The sequence below is a fragment of the Pararge aegeria genome, chromosome 7 (assembly GCF_905163445.1).
Source record: "Pararge aegeria chromosome 7, ilParAegt1.1, whole genome shotgun sequence".
Taxonomy (NCBI): domain Eukaryota; kingdom Metazoa; phylum Arthropoda; class Insecta; order Lepidoptera; family Nymphalidae; genus Pararge; species Pararge aegeria.
This window is the reverse complement of record NC_053186.1, coordinates 3,702,132-3,729,003: the sequence shown is the minus strand read 5'-3', so window position 1 is coordinate 3,729,003 and position 26,872 is coordinate 3,702,132. Positions and strand designations below refer to the sequence as shown.

Sequence of the window (26,872 nt, the reverse complement as noted above, 5' to 3'; positions counted from 1 at the left end):
ATATAAACAAATATTTCTAAGAGCAATAATTAAAATAGATATCATTCTGAATATCTCAATTTTTATAACGATAAATGGCAGGCAGTTGTAACAATATTCATAACAGGTAGGTTTAATGATTATAAACATACAGTATCTAATAAATTGAATGCTTATACGCATGTCAGTCGCTCACTAATATTATTTATTTGATATTAGGCATATTAAAATAGCAATATGTCATTATTGCTTAATGAGCAATAATTAAATCATCCTAAATGCGATTTTAGATTAGTTTTTTTTATATATAAAACATTTCACAGCTCTAGAAATAAAAGCAATGTCATTTTGTTTAAAAGGAAACCGTTTGAAACCTGTTAAAAGAGCTTGCAATAGTTTAGAACACATTTACATTTAGTTTAGAATTTGTGAAAAACCGCAAGGCGTCTGCCTTGTGTGCCTATTTTCATGAATTATAATTAAAATTACGTTCGTTTTGGTGTAACACCTCACCGTATGAGTGTAAATATGACTGCATGTTCGCGATGCGAAAATTAACGGTGTAAACGCCTCCTGTCAGATGCTACAGCGATTTATGACTGGAAAAAATGTTGTTATTCAAATAGCAGTTTTTTTATATACATATATTATATGCATGTTAAACGTGACTAATGTCCCCTTTTCCACCCTAATAAGTTGACCTGCGAGTGGAGTTGAGGTGAGTTATGTCATAGTCCAATGTATAGACTTTTATAAATTGATCTTTGATAACAATCCATCCCCCAAACCGAAGTCTCAACTTTGCATTCTAAATACTTATTTATTTTCGTATCTTACATACGTTCAAAAGGATCAAAACAAATAAATTATTTTAATTTAAGGCCCATAGTGTAGGTATGATACTGTATAACATAAAAAAAATAACTTTAGCACATATAAAGTAAGTAAAAAATAACCATACATAAGAACAAATATTTAATCATACGGATAAAAATAGAAAAAATAAAAAAAAGGACTAAACCGTTTTTCCTCTAAAGGATTTATATCAAACCAAGGTACTAGGCTATCATAAAAGAAAAGAAATAGCTTCAAATACTTGGAAATCAAGAAAACAACGCCGCATCCAATTATTGCACAATAAAACACCGTGTCGAACACAGAGTGACTGCCACACAGGTTGGCAAAGAAATTACCGACACGGTGTTACTAATGGAAAACGCGGGCTAAGTAAACGTTGATTGCCTTGAGGCTGCATTGAATGTCTTGTCCCTTTCTAACTTTAGATATATTGAAGATAGCTGTCTTTCTCTAACAACTGTTACGAAACGTTTTTAAAGAATGTCGGAACGTGTAGATTGACGGCCGATGTTTTCTAATAATGCGATTTTTATACTTCTTGCAGTGCGAATAAATCGAATATTATACATATTAATTTTTGAGCAAAAAATAAAGTAAGCTGTAACATAGACGTAGATACGGAATGAGCGCGTGTTCATTTTACGAAATGTCAACGAGTTTTAAACTTCGAACGACACAGTTCCAGGTTTGAGTTTATTTGACGAAGTGCTTACCTATATGTGCTTAACATGAAGCAAAAACTTTGTACCTCTTTTTAATAAAATCGCGCGTACGTGGGAGTAGTATGAAAATTCCCACACTATAGTTTACATAGGGAAGGAGTGCATAATACCTATTATTTTATTGTTTTAATTATACATTAAATCAATAAAAAAAAACATTACACATTACTACGGTATTTGACACAAATACGCATAAATACCTACTCTTTTTCAATTAATTTTTGGATCATTTGTTTTAAAGAAATAGGCAAATTAACAGTTTCGGTTCTTGGCCAAATCTGTGATAATCTGTTATTTACAATTAATTTACAAAATTTTGACCACTGCGGGACCACTAGTTTAATTAAGTCCATCATTTATTATATGCATTGATGTTATAATGTCCTGGTACTTGAAACTAGAATACCTGATTCTCTTTCATTTGGAATCCTATCCATCCCCAGATATTGGATAATAGGCCATTAGTATGTTAAAAATTCTTGCTGTCTTTTTTGGTAGAATCTACTTTCCGAAATAGTGGAAGAATCCCTTAAAACAGCTAAAAATTTGACGTTCAAAAGAGATTGTAAAGTAGGCCAAATTGAAATAATCAGTTTTGTATTTTTATATTTTCTTATTTACACTTAGTAATATAACTTGGCCAGACTCTGAGACATTTGCTAACGTACCATGCACAAGTAATGTTGGTACTCAGACTATTCTGCTGATTTTTTAAATACTCGATTTGCCTACTGGTTAAATAGCTTAGTAAGACTACATTGGCGTGACAAAAAACTCAGAGTCCCTAAGATGGAAAAAGTCAAATGAAAAGTGAAAAGATTTGTAAAAAAAACCAAAGTTACTGATATTGCTCAGTGACTTTCTTTCCTGAGAAACATTAACCTAAATCCAGCTAAGTTCGATCTTAAGCATAGACTAACTGATACTTGAGAGCTTGTTCTTAGCTTGATGTCCGATTATTAATTAGGGCCTTAGTGACGTTACATGCTCTATAGAATATAGAGTTTCGAGGATTTGGAATGGCGTCCCAAGGTGATCTGAAATCGCAGGGTTTACGACGATACCAAAATATTCGGATGGAACCCTTGGATATAAGGTACCTAACATAAACAGTCTTGGAAAAGACATATAATGTCTAGCAGTAGACGTATGTCGGTTGTTATGGTTATGATAATTACAATCAGTTGGAGGCTTTTACCATTTTATATAATATTATATGTATGTTGATATGTTAAGCCAGCCAATGTTGTGCCAGCCAGCCAGTATTGAGTCACATATTGGATCATAATGACGATAGTTTGAAAGGGGTCGAAACATGTGTTTCTTAAACTCATACCAAAAAAGTTAAAAACAGTTTTAACTTTTTTTTATTTTAATTATTATTTATTCTTTAAAATAATTGTTTCATAAATATTACCTAAAAAAACTATAATTTATTTAATACTAAATAAAATCTAAAACGTCCTCGAAACCACCGCAGCGAGGCACAGTTACTATGATGCTGGCAGCATTGACCCTTTGGCTTGCCAAAATAATTCGTTGGCCAAGGTAACTGCCCGCTCTAGGATCACCGGTAGACTCGATAACCCTTTTCGATAATTCTTTGAAAAGAGCTCTGGCCTCCGGACCCCACGGTCCCAAAGTCTCTACTCCAAAAGGCACTAAAATGAAGCTGCTATCCAGGTTTTCATACTAGTTTTATTATTATTATTTTATTTTTTCTTTTATTTATTTGTGAACAATAACATAACTTTACCGCTTATAAATGAAACGATGATCACTGTAAAAGTTTGAAACTTCGTAACAGTGATCACGCCCAACTCCAAAACTTAAAATTTACCACTGTTCACTGGATATGTATCAAGAAATCTAAATACATTCAATATATTATTTCAAATAAAATAAGATAAAAAAAAAACAACGATCGAAAGGGATACATAAAAGTCCTTTCTTAATACACATCTGAGGTGCTCAAAATAAGTAATCTCTTAAAACTTCAAGTTTCTATGTTCAGCAGTTTCAACTGAAGGTTTCTTGTCAGTAAGTACAAAGCATTTTATAGTTATAGATTTACTTACATTTAATCTTATTACATTCTTTATGTTTCCGGTGCACTGACTCAGTGTTAATAGTAAAGTAATAAAGTCATTCATTACGCAATCGCTGGCCGCGTAGGTATGTGATTATATTGTTAGATATGGCCGTGAAACGGAACGGTCGTGGATACAATCCCGTAGCATTTTATTAACCTTTGCATGCAGTGTTATGTGTCTATGGCAATATGACACAGATTCAGAAAGGATACAGAATAAAATAAGCTCGTGGGACAATTAAAAAAAAACTCTCCATGTGACTCTACTTGACCCGTGCAAATACTTCACATAGCTCAAGTAGTGCTCATACTGTTACTGTACTGTGATACTTTTCTATTTTAAGGGAATCTTCAAAATGTCGTATCAAAAATTGTACCTATACAAATAGGTACGCCAGAAAAGAAGATTGCCATTCAGTTTAACCGATTGACGTCGACTGCTGGTCATAGGACTTTTAAACAGAGTTCCAAGATCCATGGTCCTCTGCTGATTGTTAACAGCGGCTCCTAACGACCGATCAGCAGCCGACCTACGTCGCGTTTACCATTGCGGGGTCGCCATTCCAGCACCTTAAGACCCCAACGTCCATCGGTTCTCCGAGGTATGTGCCCCGCCCATTGCCACTTCAGCTTCGCAACTCGCTGAGCTATGTCGGTAACTTTAGTTCTTCTACGGATCTCCTCATTTCTGATTTGATTACGTAGAGATACTCCTAGCATAGCTCTCCTCACCAACCTCTTTTCAGGTCCGTAAGTCATCACTGGCAACACGCACTGTAATAATTTGTTGTACAGAAACATCCAAAATGCGTAGATTATAAAAACGTATGTAGAAAATTACACTAGGCACTCTGGTAACCTCGGAACGTCTATTCGAACTTGCTACCGACTCGACCATAGAGGTTTAGGTACAAATCGGTTTCGAATTTTCATGGTGAATCTATGTAAACATAGCATAATAATGGGAAAACCCGGAGGAAATGACGTCACGAACAATACTGCGCATGGCATATAAATATACTTACACATATATTCATATTGTGTTGAATAAGAAACTTCAAAGCCGTTTAATTACAGGAAACGCACACATTGACAATACAGCTTTTACTCACACATAGAACTGAAGTTGATAAGTCACTGTTAAAGGTGGTAGAGATAGCAGAAAAGATTAACCGATTTAATACAAAATTGGGTCAATTCTTCTTAATTATATTTAATTCCAACAAATGCTTTGTATTTCTTTTCTAATTTCTAAAATATGTTATTTTTTAAGTGACAATATTTTGGGACAAAAGTATTTTTTTTCATACCATTTCCAGTTAGCCCTTGATCCCCTGGTGGTAAGTGATGATGTAGCCAAAGATAGTAGCGGGCTAACCTGTTTAGGAAGTTAGGTAGTTATATTAAACCCATAACCCCTAATCGGTTTCCACGCGACATCGTACCGGAACTCTATATCACTTAGCGACACGTTTTGCCGGTAGGGTAACTAGTTATGGCTGAAATCTCCCACTAGAAAAGAACAGGGAAAGTTCGAGAAATTATAAATTCCCAAATTGGCCCTGCTGGGAATTGAACCAGGATCCCCCACTTAAAAACCACAGCGCTCATCGCCAGGGAGGTCCTCAAAAACAGGCGCACAATGGAAACGGCCGTAGTCCACCACGCTGCCCCATCTCGTATTGGTGGATTCCACACGCCTTTGAGAACGTTATGGAGAGCTACAAGGCGTACAGGTTTTCCAGGGTGTAGGTCGTACCACCACGCTGCCCGGATTGCGGATTGGTGGACTCCAGGTTTCATCACGATGTTTTCCTACACCTTTGAAGCAATTCCAATTTTAATTGCTTTAACAAGAGTTCGAAGTCCTAACCAAACCGAAAGCCAAAGGCTATCATCGTTATACTAGGCTTTCGCTGAAGTTGTAATTTCTTATGTAAAATTATCACTTAAATATCCAAATTTAAGAGAAAACTGGTTTAAAAACATCTCACTAAAGAATTTATCATAAAGTTTGTAAATAAGATTGAAAAATTAATAAAACTTGCATATTTTATAGTATTTTTTGCCCACTGTACTACGTTTTCCTGCTATAATGAAATGCATCTAGATTCAAGTTAAAATGTACAAGATATGAACGCGTCAAGTATGATAAAATATTATAATATTAACATTTATAAATATACAACTTATTGCCCACTCATAATGCATATCGATCAAGTGAGTTATGATATTATTATAAAAATCCCATTGATAATGCAAAAGCTACGGACAGGGTTTTAACGCCAAAACAAAAGGCTACTTTGTTTAAAAAAAACGATTAAACGAGCAAGTTGATTGATTACCTGATGTTAAATGATACTAGTACATACCGCCATCTTAAAAACATCTGCATCAGTTACCAATGCGTTTCTGACTTTAAAAAAAATGTTTCATTAATGCCCCTAAGCAGCCCCAAATCATAGCTTAGGGGAGGGGGAATCGTCTATAAGGGACAATAACAATATTCTAGGGCAGGGCAAAAATAATCTGATATAACGTATATAGAGTACCAGGCGTCCAGAAGATATAGGGGTTGTTACATTTTCTTATGACATCAGAAACGGTCAGCGAACAGGCGTGGTGATATAAATGTAAACAGCTCTTGCTATTTAAACCGGAAATAACGGATCTTAAGGCAGTTATGCAGCCACCCGATGCTTTATCCTAACCTCCAATTTGTGACACCAAAGTAGGTGCATAAAATGAAGGGAACAAAATGTATTTTGTGAGCAGTTGAGACTTCAATGTCATACAACATCTGTGATTATAAAATGCGCTCATAACTAAGATTCCTCAAAAGATACTTTCAAAAGTAACTGTTAAAATGTTGTTTTGAATCGCAATTACCGGAGCGGAAAGGCTTTTTTACACTCATAACACATACAAACGAGTACCTACATATCTCCTTACATTTCCTGCTGTCTTAGTGCTATGGGAATCGATATACGATTTGCATTATTTTAGCATTTCTACATGACTTTGGCCCACGTAAGGTAATTTATCAGGCAACTGATAAAAACTAACATATATAAGATATGGGAAAAAACACATTTATATTATGAGAAAATAATAGAGCTAAATTTTGCGAGGGCGATGCGACGCAGTGGGTCGGAGTATATGATCTAGAATAGCGGACAAAGTCGCTGGGTACCGCTCGTTAATTATAAAAGTTAACCTCGTAGATTTAACATTTACTAGTAAGAATTAGGTACCTGACAGTCCAGCCCGAGATCTTAGTTCGGGGCGACTTCATGTCATCGTACCGTAACGCTAAGTCGCGTAACGGTACGGCGACTTATCATGAATAATAAAGAATTAGTAGAACAACATAACAAGTACCTGCGTACGCCGTTCGCGTTTCCCCTTGGCCCAGCGACTTTTTGTAGGCCCTAACTACCTACTAAATCATCGAGCGAAACGGACTCGGTGACCACACGTCTTAAATTTTATTTTAAATGTCCTTTTGTTAAAATTTCTCACTATTTGCTCGTTGTGTAATTTTTCCTGTATAATTGAGGAAGGCTGACTACTGAAACACAGTTTATACTAGTTCAGTAGTCAATGAACAATTGGATTGTTTTTACAATTGCACATAGGTATTTTGCGATGTAAATGTACCTACCTAATAACCATAACCTATAAATATTATACATCTAAATAATTTGTTTTTACAATTTTTCTATTTTGTAGTTATGTGTACGATATGTAATGAAATAAATAAATAAATAAATAATAATAATACAAACGTCTATATTTCGAAATACGTTCAGGACACTTTTTGAAATGACAACTTTCAGCTATTTTTGGGCACGGGCAAAATTGACAAGTTCGCTTGACCGACATGCGACATGTTAAAGTATCGTGTTGCGCTTGATATGAGACGCGTATCTGTCGGTGTAGCATCTTACACTTATACATTGTTTACTTTGTAATGGAGAGTGACCGTAATCGAGAGATACCGCACTTGCAAAAAGTGGAACAATCTCAATGTAATAAATATTCAAGTGGCTGGTAAATAATTGCGTTAAAACCTAGCAACGCATTGGTGGTTCCTTCGGTCATACAGATATTCTTTGGCATAGGTGATTACTTACTCGTTTTTCCGCGATGTATGTAAAACATATGTAGCTTTAAATAGTGGCAATCTCACTTATTGTGGCAATCTCCGTTACTTTTTTTAATAAAAGAAATTTCTTTCAACAAGTTAGCGTTTGGGCTGCACTCCCACCTTATGGTAAGTGATGAGCAGATACTGGATTAATCTGTTAAGGGTATGGAATGCCTTTATGGCTTCAATTTCGATTAATATTGTATACTGTTCGATTTGCACCGTTACCTATACTATGGCTACCTTTTTAACAAGACTGATCCACGATAGGCGGCATTTTCCTGTACCACCAGCTGTGATTTATATGAACTCTTTGTAGAATAATTTTAAACCAAAAAAATTACCAAACCTTGACAACAATAGAAAAATATATTGTTAAAGACTTCAAGAGTGTTTGACTTACGAGTTTTTAACAAAAACTTGGTCACCCTGTATCGCATTTCGGAACAGTACTATCTTACTACAGTTCAAAATAACCTCAATTCGATTATTATCTGGGAATTGTCTAGCAATAACCAAAAGAGTGGTGACCATAGCACCTATATCCCAGGATTACCATACAATAGGCTGCGTCCTTGGCTGTTTATCTAAGCATCTTCCTATCTTGTGGCAACCGCTTATCTTTACGCCTTGCCACTTGCCACTACGGGTAAATACTAGTTTTTTTAACTTTCGCTCCTGCTTGATATACTCTCCTATTACTCTTTGCTAATTTCACAGGTAGCGGGAAGGGTCAGGGAATTATTGAAGTTATACTTTGGCGCATTAGGGAAAAATGATGAGAGTAAATTTTTACGATGTGTGCGTACACCGTCACAAAAAACCGACACCCTGAAGTTAGCTATAAGGTTTGACAGTGTACAATTTTAATTGTCAAAGTCTGCGGAGGCATTCCGGTGATTCAATTGTTTCAATTGTACATAAATATCAAATTTTAATGTCGGTTGTCAGATATTGAGTCTATTAGTATTCCAAATTTATTTATGTTTATTACGTTCATATCTTTAATTATATAGAAATATTTTTTTGTGATATTTAAATAAACTAACTAAATAACTAACTGATATTGCGTTATAATAAATGTATTATCGAATTTTAATGTTGAATACCTTTGCTACAAACGTAGAATAAGGCGAAAGATGAAATTTTTGAAAAGATTTTACATTTTTATTCTAAAAGAGTATAACTTCTAACGCGTGTACATAAGTACACAAACGTTTATTTTTTTATTCTTTTCATTTCATACACTTTTTCCTACACCAAAACATACTACAAAGTTAAACTAGAATTACATAAGAAATATTAGGCACGTAATAGGCAGCCTTATCGCTAACAAGCGATCTCTACCAGGCAACCTATCACACATTATTTAAACAAATACGTAACATTTAGGTATTTTGAACACAAATCTTTTCCTTACAAACTTATTTATGAACTAAGCAAAAACTACTCTTAGTCCTTACGAATATTGTAAATGCAAAGTGTGCTTGTCTGTTTGTTTGTTAACTTGTTCTTCCTTAGCGCCATAACTACTGATTTTACTTTTGCATGTGATGTTATTTATAGAGGGGACGCCTGCCATTGCCAGACGGGTGATCAGTCCTCTGTAAGGACTATTCCACCCTCATAGTACATGCATGCATGTGATGTTAGGGCTGTATCTGATTTCTTTCAGTAAAAACTATGGCAATGATTTACTCAAATATTTTCGGTTTCACAGATAAGTCTCAGAGCCAGTAAATGATGTACCTCTAAAGCCTCTGAAGTGTTATTTCGGTTACCATTTACACGTTGTATATAATAAGAACCTGTCACAAATAAACAAGAAAAAACTGATTTATTTCGTTTTAACAAAGGAAGTGAAAATTAAATTATATGATCAAGTATAAAAAGCAAGTTATCGCACGCGGCCTTACTTATAATAACTTCATTCAGTTAATTACTTGATAATAAGTCATTACGGGCCGATTTAATCGCGATTAAACGTATGTATGTATAAGGAAGCCTGTAGAAGAGTCACTCACGGCAATTGTCGCTATATGTACCCACCTACTTTTGTCAAACGATAGAATGCATAATATACAAGCCTGCACAGCTTGCATGGTCAGAAGAAATTCCTATACGGGGAAGGTGCCAAATGTTTATCATCTCCCAGTTAGAAATAATCCTTATCGTTACTTATTTGTTTGTCCTTTATCCACGCCCTAACTAAGCCTACTTTTCAAGCCAAGAAAACAAATGGTTCCTATAAAATATTATGTCAAAAAGTGTAATAAACAGTATGGGAGCTATGCCTTTTGGGTATACATAAACGCACAGTATTCATAAAAATAAAAGCTTTTGTTTCACAACCTTTTCCTAAGATCAATACTTTTATAAAAGTAACTGTTTTAATAAAAAAATACGCAGTGACAGCCATAACATCAGTTATATTTACGTTTAAGGTCATAGTGTAATATCAAAACAAAAAATTATACACATGTGCACATGAGTTTACATCTCATTTATATGACACGTGTAAAATATGTAATGTGGACTCATACATCAGTTCATTAGGGTTGTCAATCTTTGTTTAATGCATTTTTATATGGAAATAAAAACTAAAATAAGTACTTAGCTTCTTAAAACATGCTATTTAAAATTATAATTATGCGAGTATCTTGCAATTAGAATTGAAACTACCACAATATTTTTGACTTTCGCAAGTTTATTAGGATTTTTAAAATCACCGACCGATATTTGCCAAGCAAACGACGGAATTTGTCAGGGTAAATTGTGTAAAACAGCGCTTGAATGTTTGTACGGAAACAATTTACTTGGCTATATGGGAGGTTGTATTCAGACGACGTCTCTGGGTTCTGCCATTTCTTTATTTTTAATCCAAAAAATGAATATGGAGGTCGGTCAGTGTTCATGTAAGTTAATTTTAGGGAAGTATTTTCTCTACTTCAAGTAAAGTTTAATTAGACAAGGAAAAATTAATAAGGATAGAGTTTAATTAAAAAAGAAAATAAAGATTAAAATAATATATCTAGGTAAGTGTCAAGGTATAAAATTGATAAATAATTTTAATTTAATTTAAGTTTTTTTATAAAATAATTATTATATTCAATAAGTAAAATTTTGAGACATTTGTTTCGATAAATATTATATTCCAAGAAATAAATAGTTAATCTTTTATCACTTCTCGAAAGTCATTTAAAACGAACCAGTTTACTAGATTTTCTTAGTTTCTAATTAGTATTAAAGATGTTATCACCTCATATAAATAGGAAGCGGATAACTAACTGATGTTTTTGTAATTATCTGTGTTGATCGCTGTTTATAACTCATTTAACTGGGGATTTCTTAATCAATGTCAGCGGATGTACCGTTATCTTGCACGTAAGCTCTGTGCGTTTAGAAATTTCCAATATTGTGGATACAAAAATCGTTTGGTTGGGCTTATTAAATTACCATTATTATTCGAATAATGGTAATTTAATAAGATATATTTCGAAAAGGTTCGAAACCACATTTCTTTTGCGACTGTAGTCTGTTGTTGCACATTAAAAAAAAAACATTCCACCGTAAATTGGAAAATCGTTTTCAATTGTTAACAATTAACTGTAATTGACGATAAGTTTGTGAACCAATTGTTAAAATAAACTGTCCTTCGTAATCGTAGTACAACAGAGTAATAGAGTTTGTATGCGTTTGGTTTTGTTTTTAAAACATATTCTTTAATATTTTTGTAAATAATAATCGGGTGCAGTTTTAAAAAATAACTTTTTCAAGTAAATGTATCTCTTAAAATAACTGTTTCGTTTCAATATAGACCTTACATTTTTTAAACTCGCGGCAACTTTTTACTTAAATGTCCGATTAGAAATAATTAGAAAGTATTTGTTGCGACATAAATACCCTTTATGATAAAACTATTCATTTTAATAATAAATGCTATTGTGACTTAACTATATTAGTTCGATATACTTCCTTGCGATTTTTTTTTGAAAATAGAATTCAATCATGTAGTACATAACTTTTATGTATTACTAATATGTAGTTTTCTAAGCGCACGCCAAATAATTGATTTTATAGGAAAAATTATGCTACTTTGGGTTACGTTATTGCAACTTTTTTTTTTAAGTCTCCCGAATCGAATAAAAATGCCAATGTAACTTCCTGGTTGTTTTTCTATCTTTTGGTGAAAAAATAATTTAAACAAACAAACATACAAACAAATATCAAAATCTGTATTCATTTTTGAGTCGCAAATTCCATATTTCTGATTTTTATTTTACAAATATTCAGCTAAAAGCACTTGCAGGCCAATTTGAGCTTTAACACGATACTTATAAGATCCACATTTTACTCTGATGTTAAGTATTTCGATACTCGAAAACGACTCCTCGATTGTGAGCGAGAACTTCTTGTTCCTACTAAGGGTAAATTACCAAAGGACGGTTATGCACTGCCAATGCATGAGCTTAAACAAATCAAATTCAAAAATTCAAAATTTAAAATTCATTTATTTCAAGTAGGCCTAATATACGCACTTTTGAAACGTCAAGTTTGTCTGTTTGTACCACTCTACCACCGATTCGGAAGGCAGATTCTACCGAGAAGAAGGCGGCGGCTTACAAGAATTAGATTTTACATTTTAACATTGTAAAACAATTAGATTTAGATTTTACATTTTAACATTCATTTTTCTATCTTGTGAGAGCTGAAAGCGGAGCCGGATGATTCCAAGCAACCTAGTCATTAAGAAATTCATCAATTATATAGTAACCTTGCTGTAACAAATGTGACCACATGTCTAGGATAACACCATTTGGTGTCAAAAAATGGTAACTATCAAATGTGTTACATAATGTCCATCATATTTAACAATTATTAAAAAATAAAGTTAAAATATTACCATGTAATAATAAAAACTATTTACTTAAAGATTACCAATTATATTTAAAACTCAATGATTAATATAAAAAACTTTTACTTAATTATTGTCAACGGTAAATTATTACCTACTATGCCTCCACCGTCCGTCGGTCGGTATGTCTGTCAACGGGCTGTATTTTATGAACCAATATGTAGAAAGGCAAATTTCAGAAAATATACTTCTACAGCCACAATAATGACAAAACCAAAATAATAATTTAAAAAACCAGCGAGTGAGAGATTTTTTGCATCATAAGACAAATTTAAAAAAAGGAGTAGGTATATATTTTTATTCACCTACTTAGGAGTTTACAAAACTTACGATCAGAATCAAACGTAAGAATTCGAAGATAAATGTGTAGTTAAAAGCGCATACGGGTCTCCCAGTTTTTTTAATTGATGTATATATAGAAACCTGCAGACTAGTTAAAATTCCAGGAATGTTCTACGTCGTAGAAGGGGGGGTCTGAGTCATATTTATGTAGTGTTGTATCATTGTAGTTTTATAGTTTCTACGAAGCGTATATATAAGTTTTCCATAGCAGAAAAAATATTGAGTGTTTAACAATAGAAAAAAAATGGTCAATAACAAGTCAGAAGCGTGGTAATGGTTCCATAGCACAAAAAAAAAATCATCACACTCGCTCGTAACTCGCATCTTATAACATCGATATAAGGCTCATAATCCAAGATATTAAACACATTTGTTTTGTAACCACTCTTGTGCTAAATATAAATCGATCGGAGTTTCATTGGTACCTATAAAGCCTTAGTTTATTTTTGTTTTCAATACTTTAACAGTTTAAAATAAATTATAAATACATCGGTTTATTTAAAAGGGCAAGCGTCTGACTGACTCACTAATCTTCAACGCAACGGGTTGAAATTTAGCATACTAATAGCTTTTACAACGTAGGCGTCCACTCAGAAAGTACCTATATTTGAAAACGTAAATTTTACAAAGGCATGTTGGTGACAGGCTAAAGTGCAGGCACACTAACGTTTGGAAGATACTGATTGCCAATAAAGATTTTCTCGTCTTAACTTATTAAAAAAAAACCTGCGATCTTGTTTAAAATCATTAGCTAATATTTTAAATTTTTATTTAGTACTTGTATAATATAACGTGTTACGGAACCCTAAAAAGCAACACACTCCGCACAAAGCGGAGGTGTGCGCGCAAATTAATTATACAATATTTCTTAAAAGGTATGCACCGTTGATAAAATAATGCTTAGGATTTCTGCTTTAATGGCGACGACGTATTGATCTCTAGCTATGTGCTGATTTGTATATGAATGTGTTATAATATATCCATCATCAAGTGTTTAACCTCGTTGGTTTAGTTGCTAGCAAGTTTGAATACGGATTCTGAGATTCAGGGTTCGACTTACGGAGTCAAGCGAAAACTTGAAATAGTTTCTCTGTTTAGCTATTGAGTACTGCTTTATGATGTTGAAAGAGCCAAAACTAAAATTAATGTAAGCAGTTCTTCATAAAAAAAAATCTTATATTTTGCTTAATAATGTATGCAGTACATAGCAAAAATATATATTCTGCTCTTGATCGCATTTCTTACTTTATAGCTATTCGCTTTATACGACTCAGTACAATTTTATTTGCAAATAAGGACCTACGATTTTCTAACTTTTTTATCAAAATTTTGTAAATATAATAAAATAAAATAAATACTATTTAAGTAGACTATGCCTACATTAGCATTAAGGTTATATTATTTATTTATTATTTAGCTTATATTAATTTGTATACACTACTAATTTAGATAGATATTGCCTTGAAGTTTCGGTACAAACAATTTATACTGGAATCGATCAATCCCAGAGACCTAGAGAAAATTAATCAAAAAGGATACCTTATGGCAAATTGCAACGTTATTCTTTTTGAAGCATCACTCAAAAGCTAGAACAGTAACCAATTATTCCCAGAGTTCCATAGGGAATACGGATATAACTACGCTGCTTTTTTCTTGGGTTGATAGACTTAGGAATAATCAAGTTAAATTTATCATCGAGAGTTTGTTCGCGGAGCTCAGTAAAATATAACATTAACAAAGTCAGTTGGAAATCTCAACTACCGCACCTCTCACCTCTATAAAAAACCTCATCACAGATCACCTTCGTGACTCGATAAAAAACCTTGCCACTTTAACAGGAGCCGCCATTTTTTTGTACTTTTTTATTCCAATTGTCTCTGAAACGCAAGTCATCGTATTAGACGAGCCGCCATTGGTTGCTCTGACAACTTTGACGGCCAATCGGCAGGGCGACTTTGAAATTCGAAAGTCATCATTTCTAACATTTGAAATAATAGGTACCGGTTGGGACACTTTATATTATGTACAATTTACTATGTGTATGATGATCTCTGGTGTAGCGGTGCGATTTGACCTTATACCTAAGTGGGTCGCTATCCAGCGTAGAAAAACTGGTGGTGTGGTGGTGATATAGTCCATATACGCAATCATAAAATCAGTTTATTATGAGGTAGTTATTTGTAATCACAGATTGCATTTCAGCTTTATTTAATTTTATCTAAGTTAAACTGCTTAAATACCAGGTCCTGAAAAAGGAAAATCTCAAAAAACTTTATTCCACACAAATTACCTACTATTATTACAAGTACAACACATTACTGGATAGGAACTAGATATATTAAGAGCTCGTTAAAATAGTAAATTATGATATATCTGCCAATGTGCTAAGAATGCTTTTACATTTTGATTATATCGGCTCAGTTTTAACTACAAATTTACGAAAATCCTCTACACAATAACTTAATTTAAACGAGGTGATAAAAAAGTTTAACAAATGACCAAAAAGTTTGTTTCAAAGTTGCTGATATAATTAAAAAAATGTAGATAAAAAACAGAAGCCGCGATTCTGACAAAAGATAATAAAAAAAACAACTTGTAGACACAGATAACACAAGGTGTCACTGAACAATGGGTGAAAAAAAAACAACATAAAGGCCACCGCACACTCGAGTGTGTCGAAAAAACTCATTTGTGCATCGGAAGGCGTCAGAACGAAATGATGATGGATGGTGGCTTTAATTCGTTATGTGAATGAGGTGTGTGACGAAAGGTGAGGTTTTATATGTGTTTCTAGTAATGCTGTTTACCGGTAACGTGTCGTATGTGGGTATAGGTTGTACTATGTACTTACACATCAATGCGGTAGTTTAAATCAATGTAATAAAAAAACATAGAAAGACCTATAAATACCACGCCTATCTGCACATATATTGCGTATTGCGTCTTAGTTTTATATATTATGAAAATTTAGCTTAACTTGCTATACTCCGCGAATAGCAGGAGAATCTGTATGGTGTAATTTATAATTACTTCAATCCGTATAATCCACACCAATCAGATCCTCGGCAAGGTACCCTCTACGCACGTTTCGCTCGGAAACCGGAGCATCCTCAGGAGATGTTGACTTTACAATTATTCATTGTTAAAACATTCATTCAAGTCATTGTAAATTACACCACACAAAGTAACGTCTGCTTCTATCCAACACTTAGTTTTATATATGCAAAGCTTAGTTCTGCCGCTAAGAAGCATTGTTGCAGCGCTGTGTTCCGGTTTGTAGGTCGTGGGTTCCGGTGTAATTACAGGCATATGAGGCTTAGCACCTACGCCTCAGGTTGCTAGACACAGGATGTCAGGTTGCAGGACATGTTCCTTGCATGTCCTGCGAAGTGTTGCTCTGTTTATAGAGGATGGTTTTCAACTTAACATCAAGTGAGTCATATGCTTGGTCCGACAATTGTAACTTTAAAAATAATACGGTTGTCTGTAAAGTCGGTTTACTGACGATAGTTGAACGTGACAACGTCGTAAGAAAATACTGATGATTCCATCAGTATTTTCTTGCATTTGCACAGTATTTGGTTGCATTTTTCAAAAGAAAATTTTAATTTTATTTGTATGATAGATATTATCGTTGCTATAAACAATTGACACCACATTCACTTTTCACTGCACTTTATCCTAGCCGAAAACATGTAAATGTATTATTGTATAGAAGCTGTCCACGCGGACGCATCGTTCAATCAAGTAGGAGAGAGACAGATGTCGAACGCGGAGGCCGACTGTGCCTCTTTGTCGCTCGTTCCGCGCTCTCGCTTGCACTTTAAGCCTTGAATGGAACGCCTCAGAGCGAGGTAACGCCGCATACGTCATGTTTTTTCGTGCGTGCAGCCGGCTCCGTCGAATTATAAAACGTTGTCACGTCAAAAAAAGTTAAACTAACCAAGTTTTAAGTAGCTTGAAATGTAGAAACCAAAACTAAGTATCCAGTTAGGGTTTCTACATGGTAACATACCTAAATACTAAGTGTAAAGGTATTGTGAACTTTTTAAACCGAAACAACTTCATATTCCCAGAGACAATAGGCAATAAATTACGCCTAGACAAATCTAGATTTATTGCGACAAAAAAGGAAAAGCATAAAAATAACCTTATTACCTTTTATTAAAGTATAAAATTGAGTATTAATCATAAAAATAACTGATCCGAGAGCTGGTGGGAAGTTTTAAGGAGGTGCTCGATAAAAACCTAAACATTATGAAGCACTTTTCATACTATTGTTAGTTACAATAGAAGGCCATTATCAATTGGCAAATGGTTGCCACCTAAAATAAAGTCAAATGTTATGTTAAATCGTATTATTATAAATGCGAAAATTTGCATGGACGTTTGTTACTCAATAACGCTAGAATGGCAAACGGAATCTGTATGAAATTTAGTACATAAATATAAATCAATAAATATGCCACAACAATACATATAACCCCAAAGAAAGCTTGTGTTATGTGTACCCAGATAAATACCCAGCCAATAAAAAACAATCACGTTCATCACACAAAAATTTCCCGTTGTGGCCGTCGAACCCACAGCCTTGGCTAAGAAAGCAGGGTCGCTGCTCACTAGGCCGTCAATATATAGGTAGTTTATATCCAAAAAAATGTACGGTTCTCGTGACACGGGATACATACACGTTAAAAATTCCACCCGAACGAAGTGCCGGGCAGCAACTGGTATTCAATAGATTAAATACTATACATAATATGCCTAAATTAAGAAATTACTAACGTTTTAAAAGGACGCAGTGATTTAATAAAGATGTTAAAATAATTAAAGAATTTTTGGTTTTATTAAACCCCTATTTTAAATTTACCATCACCTCTGCGGCTATCTATTCAGTTGATAAAAATGCGTTTGATTATATTTTCGTCAGAAAGAGATAGCGATTGAGGTGAATTCATTTTTTTGGTTGTTAATGAGGTATCGAATCGAGATAGATATAGGAAATAGGGGTCAGCTAGTGCTGTCCGGTTTCTATTTCTTTTTAAAGAATCGATATTTTAATTACTTTATTGTTATTATAAAAACACGTTTAATATAAAAATACATTACCCTTGATATAGAACTTTAATGCATCCGTCAACAAAACAATTTCTTTTACTTTTTAATTGAAGTAACTTTTAAGCTTTTTTTCTAACATTTTTATACATTTTTACTCATGTCATGAAAATATTGTGACAACTGCGACTTTACATACCTACTTACAATTGACTAAGACCCTAAATGTTTTTAAAATAGCTTAACATGGGATCATTTTCTTTTAACTACGTCCAAATAATTGGAATATTTCATAATCTATTACCTAATTGTTAAAGTCTGACAAAGTCAACGAAATTTTTAATGGAAACTATTTATGCCCTATTCATATCTTTACAAGTGCCTTGCAAATGTCATGATATGAGTTGTATTTATATTGTTTAAAGCAATTTAGAAAAAACAAGTATCAACTAAGATTCAAACCTCGTAAATCATCATTTAAATGTGATAGTGCTTACTGCATCTATAATTATTGTCATCTTTTTGATTCTTTTTTTTTATTGTAGATTTTGCCAGTTAAGCTTAGTAATCCACGCTATTGCGTAACGTGGACTTCCACAAAGCATGCCTAATTCTATCTAACGAATAAAAAGGTTTTTTCTAAAACGAAACTGAAATAGAAACTATCGCTACATATCCATCGCTACATCCCATCACTACCGCCGGCTCATCAAAGTCAGCCATACAGACAATAACTGAGAAATATTAAATTATAATAAAATTAACTTAAGATTACTTTTTATACCGTTAACGCGCAGCGTTCAGCACTCGTAGAGCGGGCATTAATTTATCGCATGGTTTCTTATCGATGTTAAGTTATTAATTATTTTTATAATATCTTTATTAAAAAGATTAATATTTTATTCATATTTAACTATATTGAGTGAGTGTAATTTTAAATGATTAAACGTATTTAATAGTGAGATACGTAATTAAACATTGTTCAATATTTATATTTTTCCAATGTTCATTATATTTACTAGTCGTATTATGAATCGTAGGTTTAAAGTTAGAAATCTCTGCTCACAACAAGCCTTCTCACCTGTGGGACAGGAGGCCTATGATGAGCTTCAGGCCTTAATAAAATAAGGATAATAATTGTAGGGCTACAGGAAAGAGTTTAGATTTTTAGTCGTTTGACTCAATAAATTTAAGTTTATTTTTATTTAGTCTGAAATGATGTTTATTTAAGAACTTACTCGAAATCAAGCTACCGAGCTCTGAACAACCCGCATTGCAAACTTTTTCAACTTACTTAACGCGTAGGTACACTTGTAAATTTTATTAAACTACCTCTTAAGTTAACTAGTAAGCACTTAAGATAATTAATTTAATTATATGACACCTAATTTGTCATGTCTTATGTTAATACAAAAAAAAACTTATTCATTTTGTCACAAATTTAATAATTGTGGTTGAAAAAAAGTCATGCGTGTGAAATTACGTCTTTTACCTCTACTTGCCAGCTATTATGGCAAACTAGGTAACATGTTTTTTTTTCTTTTAATAATAAGTAGGTTTACCGTGCCTATATTAGTGACAATGTAAAAAATTGTTATGTCTTCATTAGGCATCTAACACGAACGCAGATGCGAACAAGTTCTTTTTAAATGTAGTTAAAAATAGACCTCATTGTGTATTCATATTGTACTTTTAATTGGATTTTTCAGAAACAAGTTAGAAATAGCAGCAATACCTGTATTCCGTATATGCGTGAACATCTTTTATTGCTGTTTCCTTTTCTTTTTGGGGTTCCACATTCAAATAATAAGCTCTGTATTAATACTATACAATTGATCTTAAAAGACAATGACAAGGTTGCTTGGAAACATCCGGCTTTCATCTCTCAAAAGATAAAAAATTAAAATTTGAAATATAAAAGGTAAATATTTAATGTTGGACAAGAGCAACTGCTGAGTTTCTTGCCGGCTTCTTCTCGGTAGAATCTGACTTCCGAACCGGTGGTAGAGTCACTACAAACAGACAGACTTGACGTTTCAGAAGTGCTTATATTATGCCTACTTGAAATAAATGTATTTTGAATATTTCCGCTAGCCACAACTGTATTGGACATTTTTCGCTCCTGGCACTAGTTGGCGCTAAATATAACTCCTCAATATGAAAGCTCAACTAGCGGGCTTTCTACTTTTTATTTACACCAATCTACCCTTAAACGAAAATGTAAGCTAAACAGATTGCTGGCTTGGCTGATTTACAGTAATATCCGAACCCTAACTCTCAATGTTACTACGATACCAGGATCACGTCTATAATTTTTAGGAGATAAGAATTCAATAAAAATCAAAAAACACGACTCAAAGTATAATTTTATCATTTTATCATTTTTTGGATTATAATAAGAAGTCCTTCTTATTCTTACTCAAAATCACGAAAGTTTATTAGAGAGAAAAATATATCTATAATGTATTGAGTCTGGATTTTTGATTTTTACTAAACAAAACATTTTTTAAGGTATAACTACCGAACACTCATGTTCGTTCATACTCAGTTGTTTCTTTACCGGTCATATGCGCTGCAGGATATAAGTTAACACACAAATAGGTACGACCTTAACGAAATTTTCTCTTTTTAGAATAAGAATTTAAGACATTTAGTTTTTTTAATCGATGACCAACTTTGGAGGTCTTAACTTGGCCTTGTACTTTTCTCCATGCTATGGAGAGCAGTTCAGGTAATTATCAAAAAGGCTTCATAAAAATCGTTACCTAAGCTATCCTTAATTCAAACAACCCAATGGTGTAAAGTTATTTATTCCTGTCTCCTATGAGATGAGAGGAGAGAAGACAGTAACGGTACCATCAAGCAAAATAACTTTTTTTATAATACTAGCGTACCCAGCTTAGGCCAGGCTAGATTTTGCTTTATTTTATTTAAACAATAAACTTACATCATTAAATTTTTAATTTAAGTCTCATAAAATCATTCATTTCTCTCCATATTCATTCTCTTCTATTCTCTTCTCGAGTGGGTGAAGATCATTATCTACACCCATGTACACCCAACAAGAGAATATCATCATAGTAAATAAAAGCTGTATTAGAAAGTTTGACAGTTCAAAAATAGGAGTGCTCCGATCGTTACCAAACTTTACAGGATTACTCGCCAAGTCAATCCGGAGATTCCCTGTAAGTTTCATTGAAATCGGTTCAGCCGTTTCGGAGCCTATACGAAACATATACATACCCACACACTTTCTCTCTTATAGATATATATAGAGATGATCTACATAAATTAATATGCCGCCTCTATACGTTCGAATGCTTCGCTCCCACCGGTACGTAACGTATGCGTTAACGATTATTCATTCTACACGGTGACACATGACGAATCAATCGGTCACGAACTGATCCAATCGTAGTCTCCGACTCGTATAGGACGGTATGGATCGAAAACATTATAATAAAATATAACTTTATAATAAAAACTGTCCGCGACTCCGTCCGCGTGTTTTGATTTTATAACAATCCCGCAAGAACCCTTTATTTTTCGGGGATAAAATATATCCTATGGTCTCCAAAGTGTAAACAATCTCTTTGTAAAACCTCACAGGCAACACATGCTATTTTTTTAATCTTTCGGGATACTTTTAACATCAGATTTTCCGGGATATAAATTATCCCGTTAAAAAAATCAGTTCAACGGCTAAGATGAATTTTGCATTACAATTATGTTTGGATAAATTAGAATATGCCCACTACCTCGATCAGATTATGTCGGATTTCAAAAGTTTTAGAAATATTTTTAATTTTGGTTCCACACAAGTAAAAATTTGACGATTCCCGTAGAAAAAAAATATTTTATCAACTTCAAACTACTTAATTTTGTAATATAAATATTTGCAGTTATAAAGCGGTTAAATAAGTAAAAAACTATTTTGAAGATCAAATCTTACTAATAAATAGGGTTAGCTTTGACCCACCTCACTTTAAATTGGTTTTGATAGATGATACAATACGTGTATGTATTAACAAAAAATGATACGCAATATGTACATTCAGATGCTTTCACCGAAATATGTAAAAAAAAACTAGAATCACCGTGTTCTGTGTCAATGTCGTTAAAAAAAACGAAAAAAAAGAACTCTACGGACAGAGCATTCTTCCACGTAGTAATTATGTCGTGTACCCAATAATTAAGCAAGTGTGTATGTTCGTTTATATTTATCTATTCTAAATCAGTAACAAAGGAAATTGTACTCTTTAATGCAGCATATAAAACACAAAATCGCGTCGATCATAACTACAGTCAGTAGTACATTGGAGTCATGAGGTATAATTAAAAGACAGGTTTTTTTCGTATCTAATCTGTGACGGATGGCGTTTAGAAATAGCAATTTTGTCTGTGGTATATTTTTATTTTTTTTATGCTATTAAATATTTTAGAGACAAAAGCTTTCGATGTTTGTTTTATTGGAAAATGGAACTGCTATTTCCCGCGTCGTCGATCGCTTGGAATTATTGTTTTATTTATTAGAACATATAGCCTAAATAATAATAGGTATAGAATTATTATTATTAGGTAAAGCTAGCCCATGTTCCAAACTTAACCCGCTAGACAATTCCTAGGGCAAAGCGTAAAATATACTTTTACATGTTTAAATGATTTATTGTATTTTTATGTATTCAAAATTATTGAGTAAATAATTTATTTAAAGTAGATAATTCAGTTAAATTTCCAGTACTTAGTTCTATATTTCACGGCTTCTGGACTGAACCCTAGTCCAAAAATCATGAACAGTCCAGATATAAACCTTAACCTCACATGACAGGACTTAGGTCGATGTCGTGGAGCCTTGGAACAAACCCCCACTAATTTTGTACAGACGAATGTTCAAGAGAATTACTGGGAATACAGGTTTTATGAGCTATCTATACCACTTACCTGCGTTTGCGTTAAGCCCAAGCTCGCCGCCAGCTCCGCTCTCTCGGGCAGAGCGAGGTACTGTGTCCTCTGAAACCTCCTGTTCAACTGCTGAAGCTGAAGGCTTGAGTATATCGTGCGGGGTTTCCTCATTTTCTTCCCCTTGCCGTTCACTCGGAGGCCCGGGTCGTCTGACAGACCACATTTTTCTGTAAACAGTCATTGAGTTGTATTAACTGTACTAACAAATACTCTAAGTACCTAAGTACTGAGAGTATTCCAACAAGGGATTCAAAGAACATTTATACTAAAATTAAATCTATGATGTTCTTTACAATGAAAAAAGGTATGATATTTTTGACCACATTTCTGACTGAATGTTTACTCAGGTAAAATTTTCTGTGCAGGCAAAAATTTAAAGCTACCTGTAACTCAGGAAAGTAAGTTTTTTTTTAAAATATTTATTTAAAAAAGTAATATGTCGTAATTAGTCTGTATATTTTTATCTAGGCATCTTAACATTGAAAACATGGAAAAGTACACGGATTGGCCACGTAGCATTTTACGTTTTCATCACACAGCCAATCACAGATGGCACTAAAAAGTTCGAAAATCATTCAATCATTTATGATTCATACTTTTTCGAACTTTTTAGTGCCATCTGTGATTCAAATTGTATAATTTGTTCTTAGATTATTTAAATAATTATAACTTATATTATACAAGCGAAAGAGTGTCTATTTGTTTATTTGTCTGCGCCCTAATTTTGTAAACAATCGACTTGATTTTTAGCATAGTTAGTTGAAAGGACGGATAGTAAGATAGGCTTTTATACTTTTTATCCCAGAACAATCCGGACGACGAACGCGAGCATCAGCTAGTATTCAATGATAAGACAATATTTGAACGCCTAATTCGTGACAAAACATGCACAGGCCGTTATTAATGTTGTCTATGGTATTACTACCCAGGTTATCCAAAATAACCCCCTCGCCTCACCGTAGCGCAATGTCTATCTGCGAGGATACTATCTTTCAAAAAAGACTTCAGCTAAAAGTTTTTAATCAAATAAATAAGAACGCATGAACTTTTTAATTAGAACCTAACTAAGTTTTCGATCATAAACCGTTTTTTAGCGAGCGAATAAATGTCAACTTCGTGGCATAGGTTATGAAAGGTGTTTTAAAAACACTTGTAAATTATGACATGTTTATGATCTGTGCTTTTTAATACCATCGATAAAAAGTGGTCCAACACCTGCAGTATAATAAAAGCGCGTCCTTTAATATTGTTATTAATATTAACTTGAAGGAAGCTAAGCCTCGAGAAGCATGTTATTAAAGGGCCCATAAAAGCAGCGATCGATTGCACGCAAATCGCAGCGATGCATCGCATTAAAACTGTCAACATCAACATCACAGGAAGCTCGTGAAAGTAGAATGCTCCCAATAACTTATGCAAATAGCACGTGCTCCTCGCTTGCACCAGTAACTTGTGCTAGTAGCATCTGCACATACTACTAGCACACTGTGGCTACTGTAGCTTACACCAGTAGCTCGCACCATAACTTAGCTTAGCTTTACCAGTAGCTTGCGCCGGTAATTAGAGTTTGCACTTACGCGAGTGTACTCGCAGGTGGAATCGCGCCAGATTTATTGTAATTTCTGAAGTTGCCTTCGGCTATGTATTATAAGTTCCGTGTGATAATACAACATTAAAGCCCGCCAAAGTATAGCATTGGAGCAGATCAGAGACTCTTAAATATAAATCTGTCTCTCTCTCTCTCTCTCTTCTATGAAGGAGAAGACTTATTCGTTAAACGCATGGCGCGTATATGTAACCACAAACAGTAATCCCAATAAATTGTATTGAGGGTTACTCCTCTACCATTTTTTTTTCCAGTACATGTAGTACAGTTACAGTTAGCTTTTGACTGCAATCTTACCTAATGAACATGAGGCAGTTTAAGATGATAGTGGACCATATATATATACATATATACAACGTGTAAATGAAAACGGAAATATTATTTCACAGGCTTTAGAGGTACATCTACTGTATCTGAGACTTATCTGTGAAACCGGAAACGTAATAGTTTTTGAGTAAACCACTGCCATAGTTTTTACTAAAATAAATCACATGTGAAATTAAAATCATGTCACTCCTGTCACTTTATTAGGTACACCTCGCGTAGTGTAGGTATTATGCGCGTGTCGGTCTTTTAACTTCAATAGGGTGCCATAAGTATAAACAAGTTGTGAATTTGTTTGTAAATCCTATAACATAAATTCGGATTTTTGTTACACGTCGTATATAAGGGGGTATGGCAGCTAACCTAAAACCTACCCGTTCGGTTTCTACGCGAACATAAATGAGGATGTTATGTGAATTAAGGATTTTGTATGTCATCTATGAATATGTATTCATAAACTTCCTAAATGCTGGCTGCTAGTAAGTTTCTGCGTTCAATATCTAAAATTTCAATTAAATATGCCTCGTCACATAAACCTGTGTGGTCTGTGACGAAGTGAGTTATCTAGCTGAAATCAGTTGTTTTCATCTAAGTTGATCAATAAAATAACTAAAAAATTATTATGCATACGTATTTTCCATAGCATCGCCATATTGCTTTTTTTACTCGGTTGAAAATATGACGTAGCCAAAATTTCGGAGCGTTATCAATCAAAATCTTTTCAAGTCGGAACCTCAAAGTCGGAGTACGTTAAAACGTTGGTCCGTTGTTCGCGGTCGCCGAAAAAATTCTTAAAAAACAAAAATGATATACGAAACGCTCACAAAAGCTGTCGGCCGATCAGATCGCCCGATATATACCCGGTAATTACAAGTTACCACTGACTATTATCAAGTAGCGAACGCCTTTCATATATTTTACAAGCCTTCACGGAGCGCGGAATATTTATACTTTGGATTTATTGCGCCGTTTCGGCGTGTTGATTTACGGGTACGGATATATGGAACTGCAGCGATATGCGTGCACCTTCACTCTAAATTACGTTATGCAGAAAATATCTTTATTTGACTACCAAATTGACTTGATTCGTTTGCCTATGAAATCATCCGCTTGGAATCGGTTTCCCGGGATAAAATGTACCCTGTGACACCCTTTAGATCTTTACTTTACTTTACTACAGTACACTAAGCCTAAATAATCTTTCAACATTTGCTGCCAAGCGATTTAGAGATTCAGTACAACGCAGCAGTGTAGGAACCCCTTCTGCGCGACTAGCATGGGCCGTAGACAATTATCTGCCCGGGGAAAGGATAAAATTTATCTTCTCTTTATCATCTCTAAGAGCACTGGCGCACAAGTGGAAATAATATCCAAATAATATAATAATGTGTAATAATAACCGGGGGTTAACTTCTCCTATTCCATGTTCCCGTGCTTCTGCAGGTGGACACGTTTATGATATCCCTTGTCAAGGGATATAATCGGGGGATATAATTTTCGTCTCCTGCTTGTGCTAGCCTGACAGGTAAGTCTTGACAGGTAACCTGACAGGTAAGCCCTTACAGGTACCTCGCTAAACATCTTATACTGCATCATCACTTTGTTATGAGACATTGCTGTCATGGGCTAACTTTTAGTGGAATAAATATTAAACAATATATGTTGTTCCGGAATATCTACATTTTGTTGGTAGCGCGACGGTTTACGCTGCCACTAGCGTCCTAGTGAGATAGTGCTTTAAGACATAATTTCGCTCAGTCGAAAATGTTACTGAATATAACGATGCATGTAAAGATTGTAATCCGAAGACTAAAATTTTTTATCGACTTAACTATCAATGCCTACTTGTTACTAAGTTGCTAATTGC

General features: G+C 34.0%; 1 protein-coding gene across 2 annotated transcripts in view; it reads right to left on the bottom strand.

The window, feature by feature from the left end:
* The window catches only part of LOC120625099 (homeotic protein distal-less), a 116,475-nt gene that overhangs the window by 74,354 nt on the left and 15,249 nt on the right, over window positions 1–26,872 (bottom strand). For both annotated transcript variants that reach the window (XM_039892026.1, XM_039892025.1), the window contains exon 2: window positions 23,055–23,242. In XM_039892026.1, coding sequence (XP_039747960.1) covers window positions 23,055–23,242 — 188 coding nt within the window. The remainder of the gene's footprint in view (window positions 1–23,054; window positions 23,243–26,872) is intronic.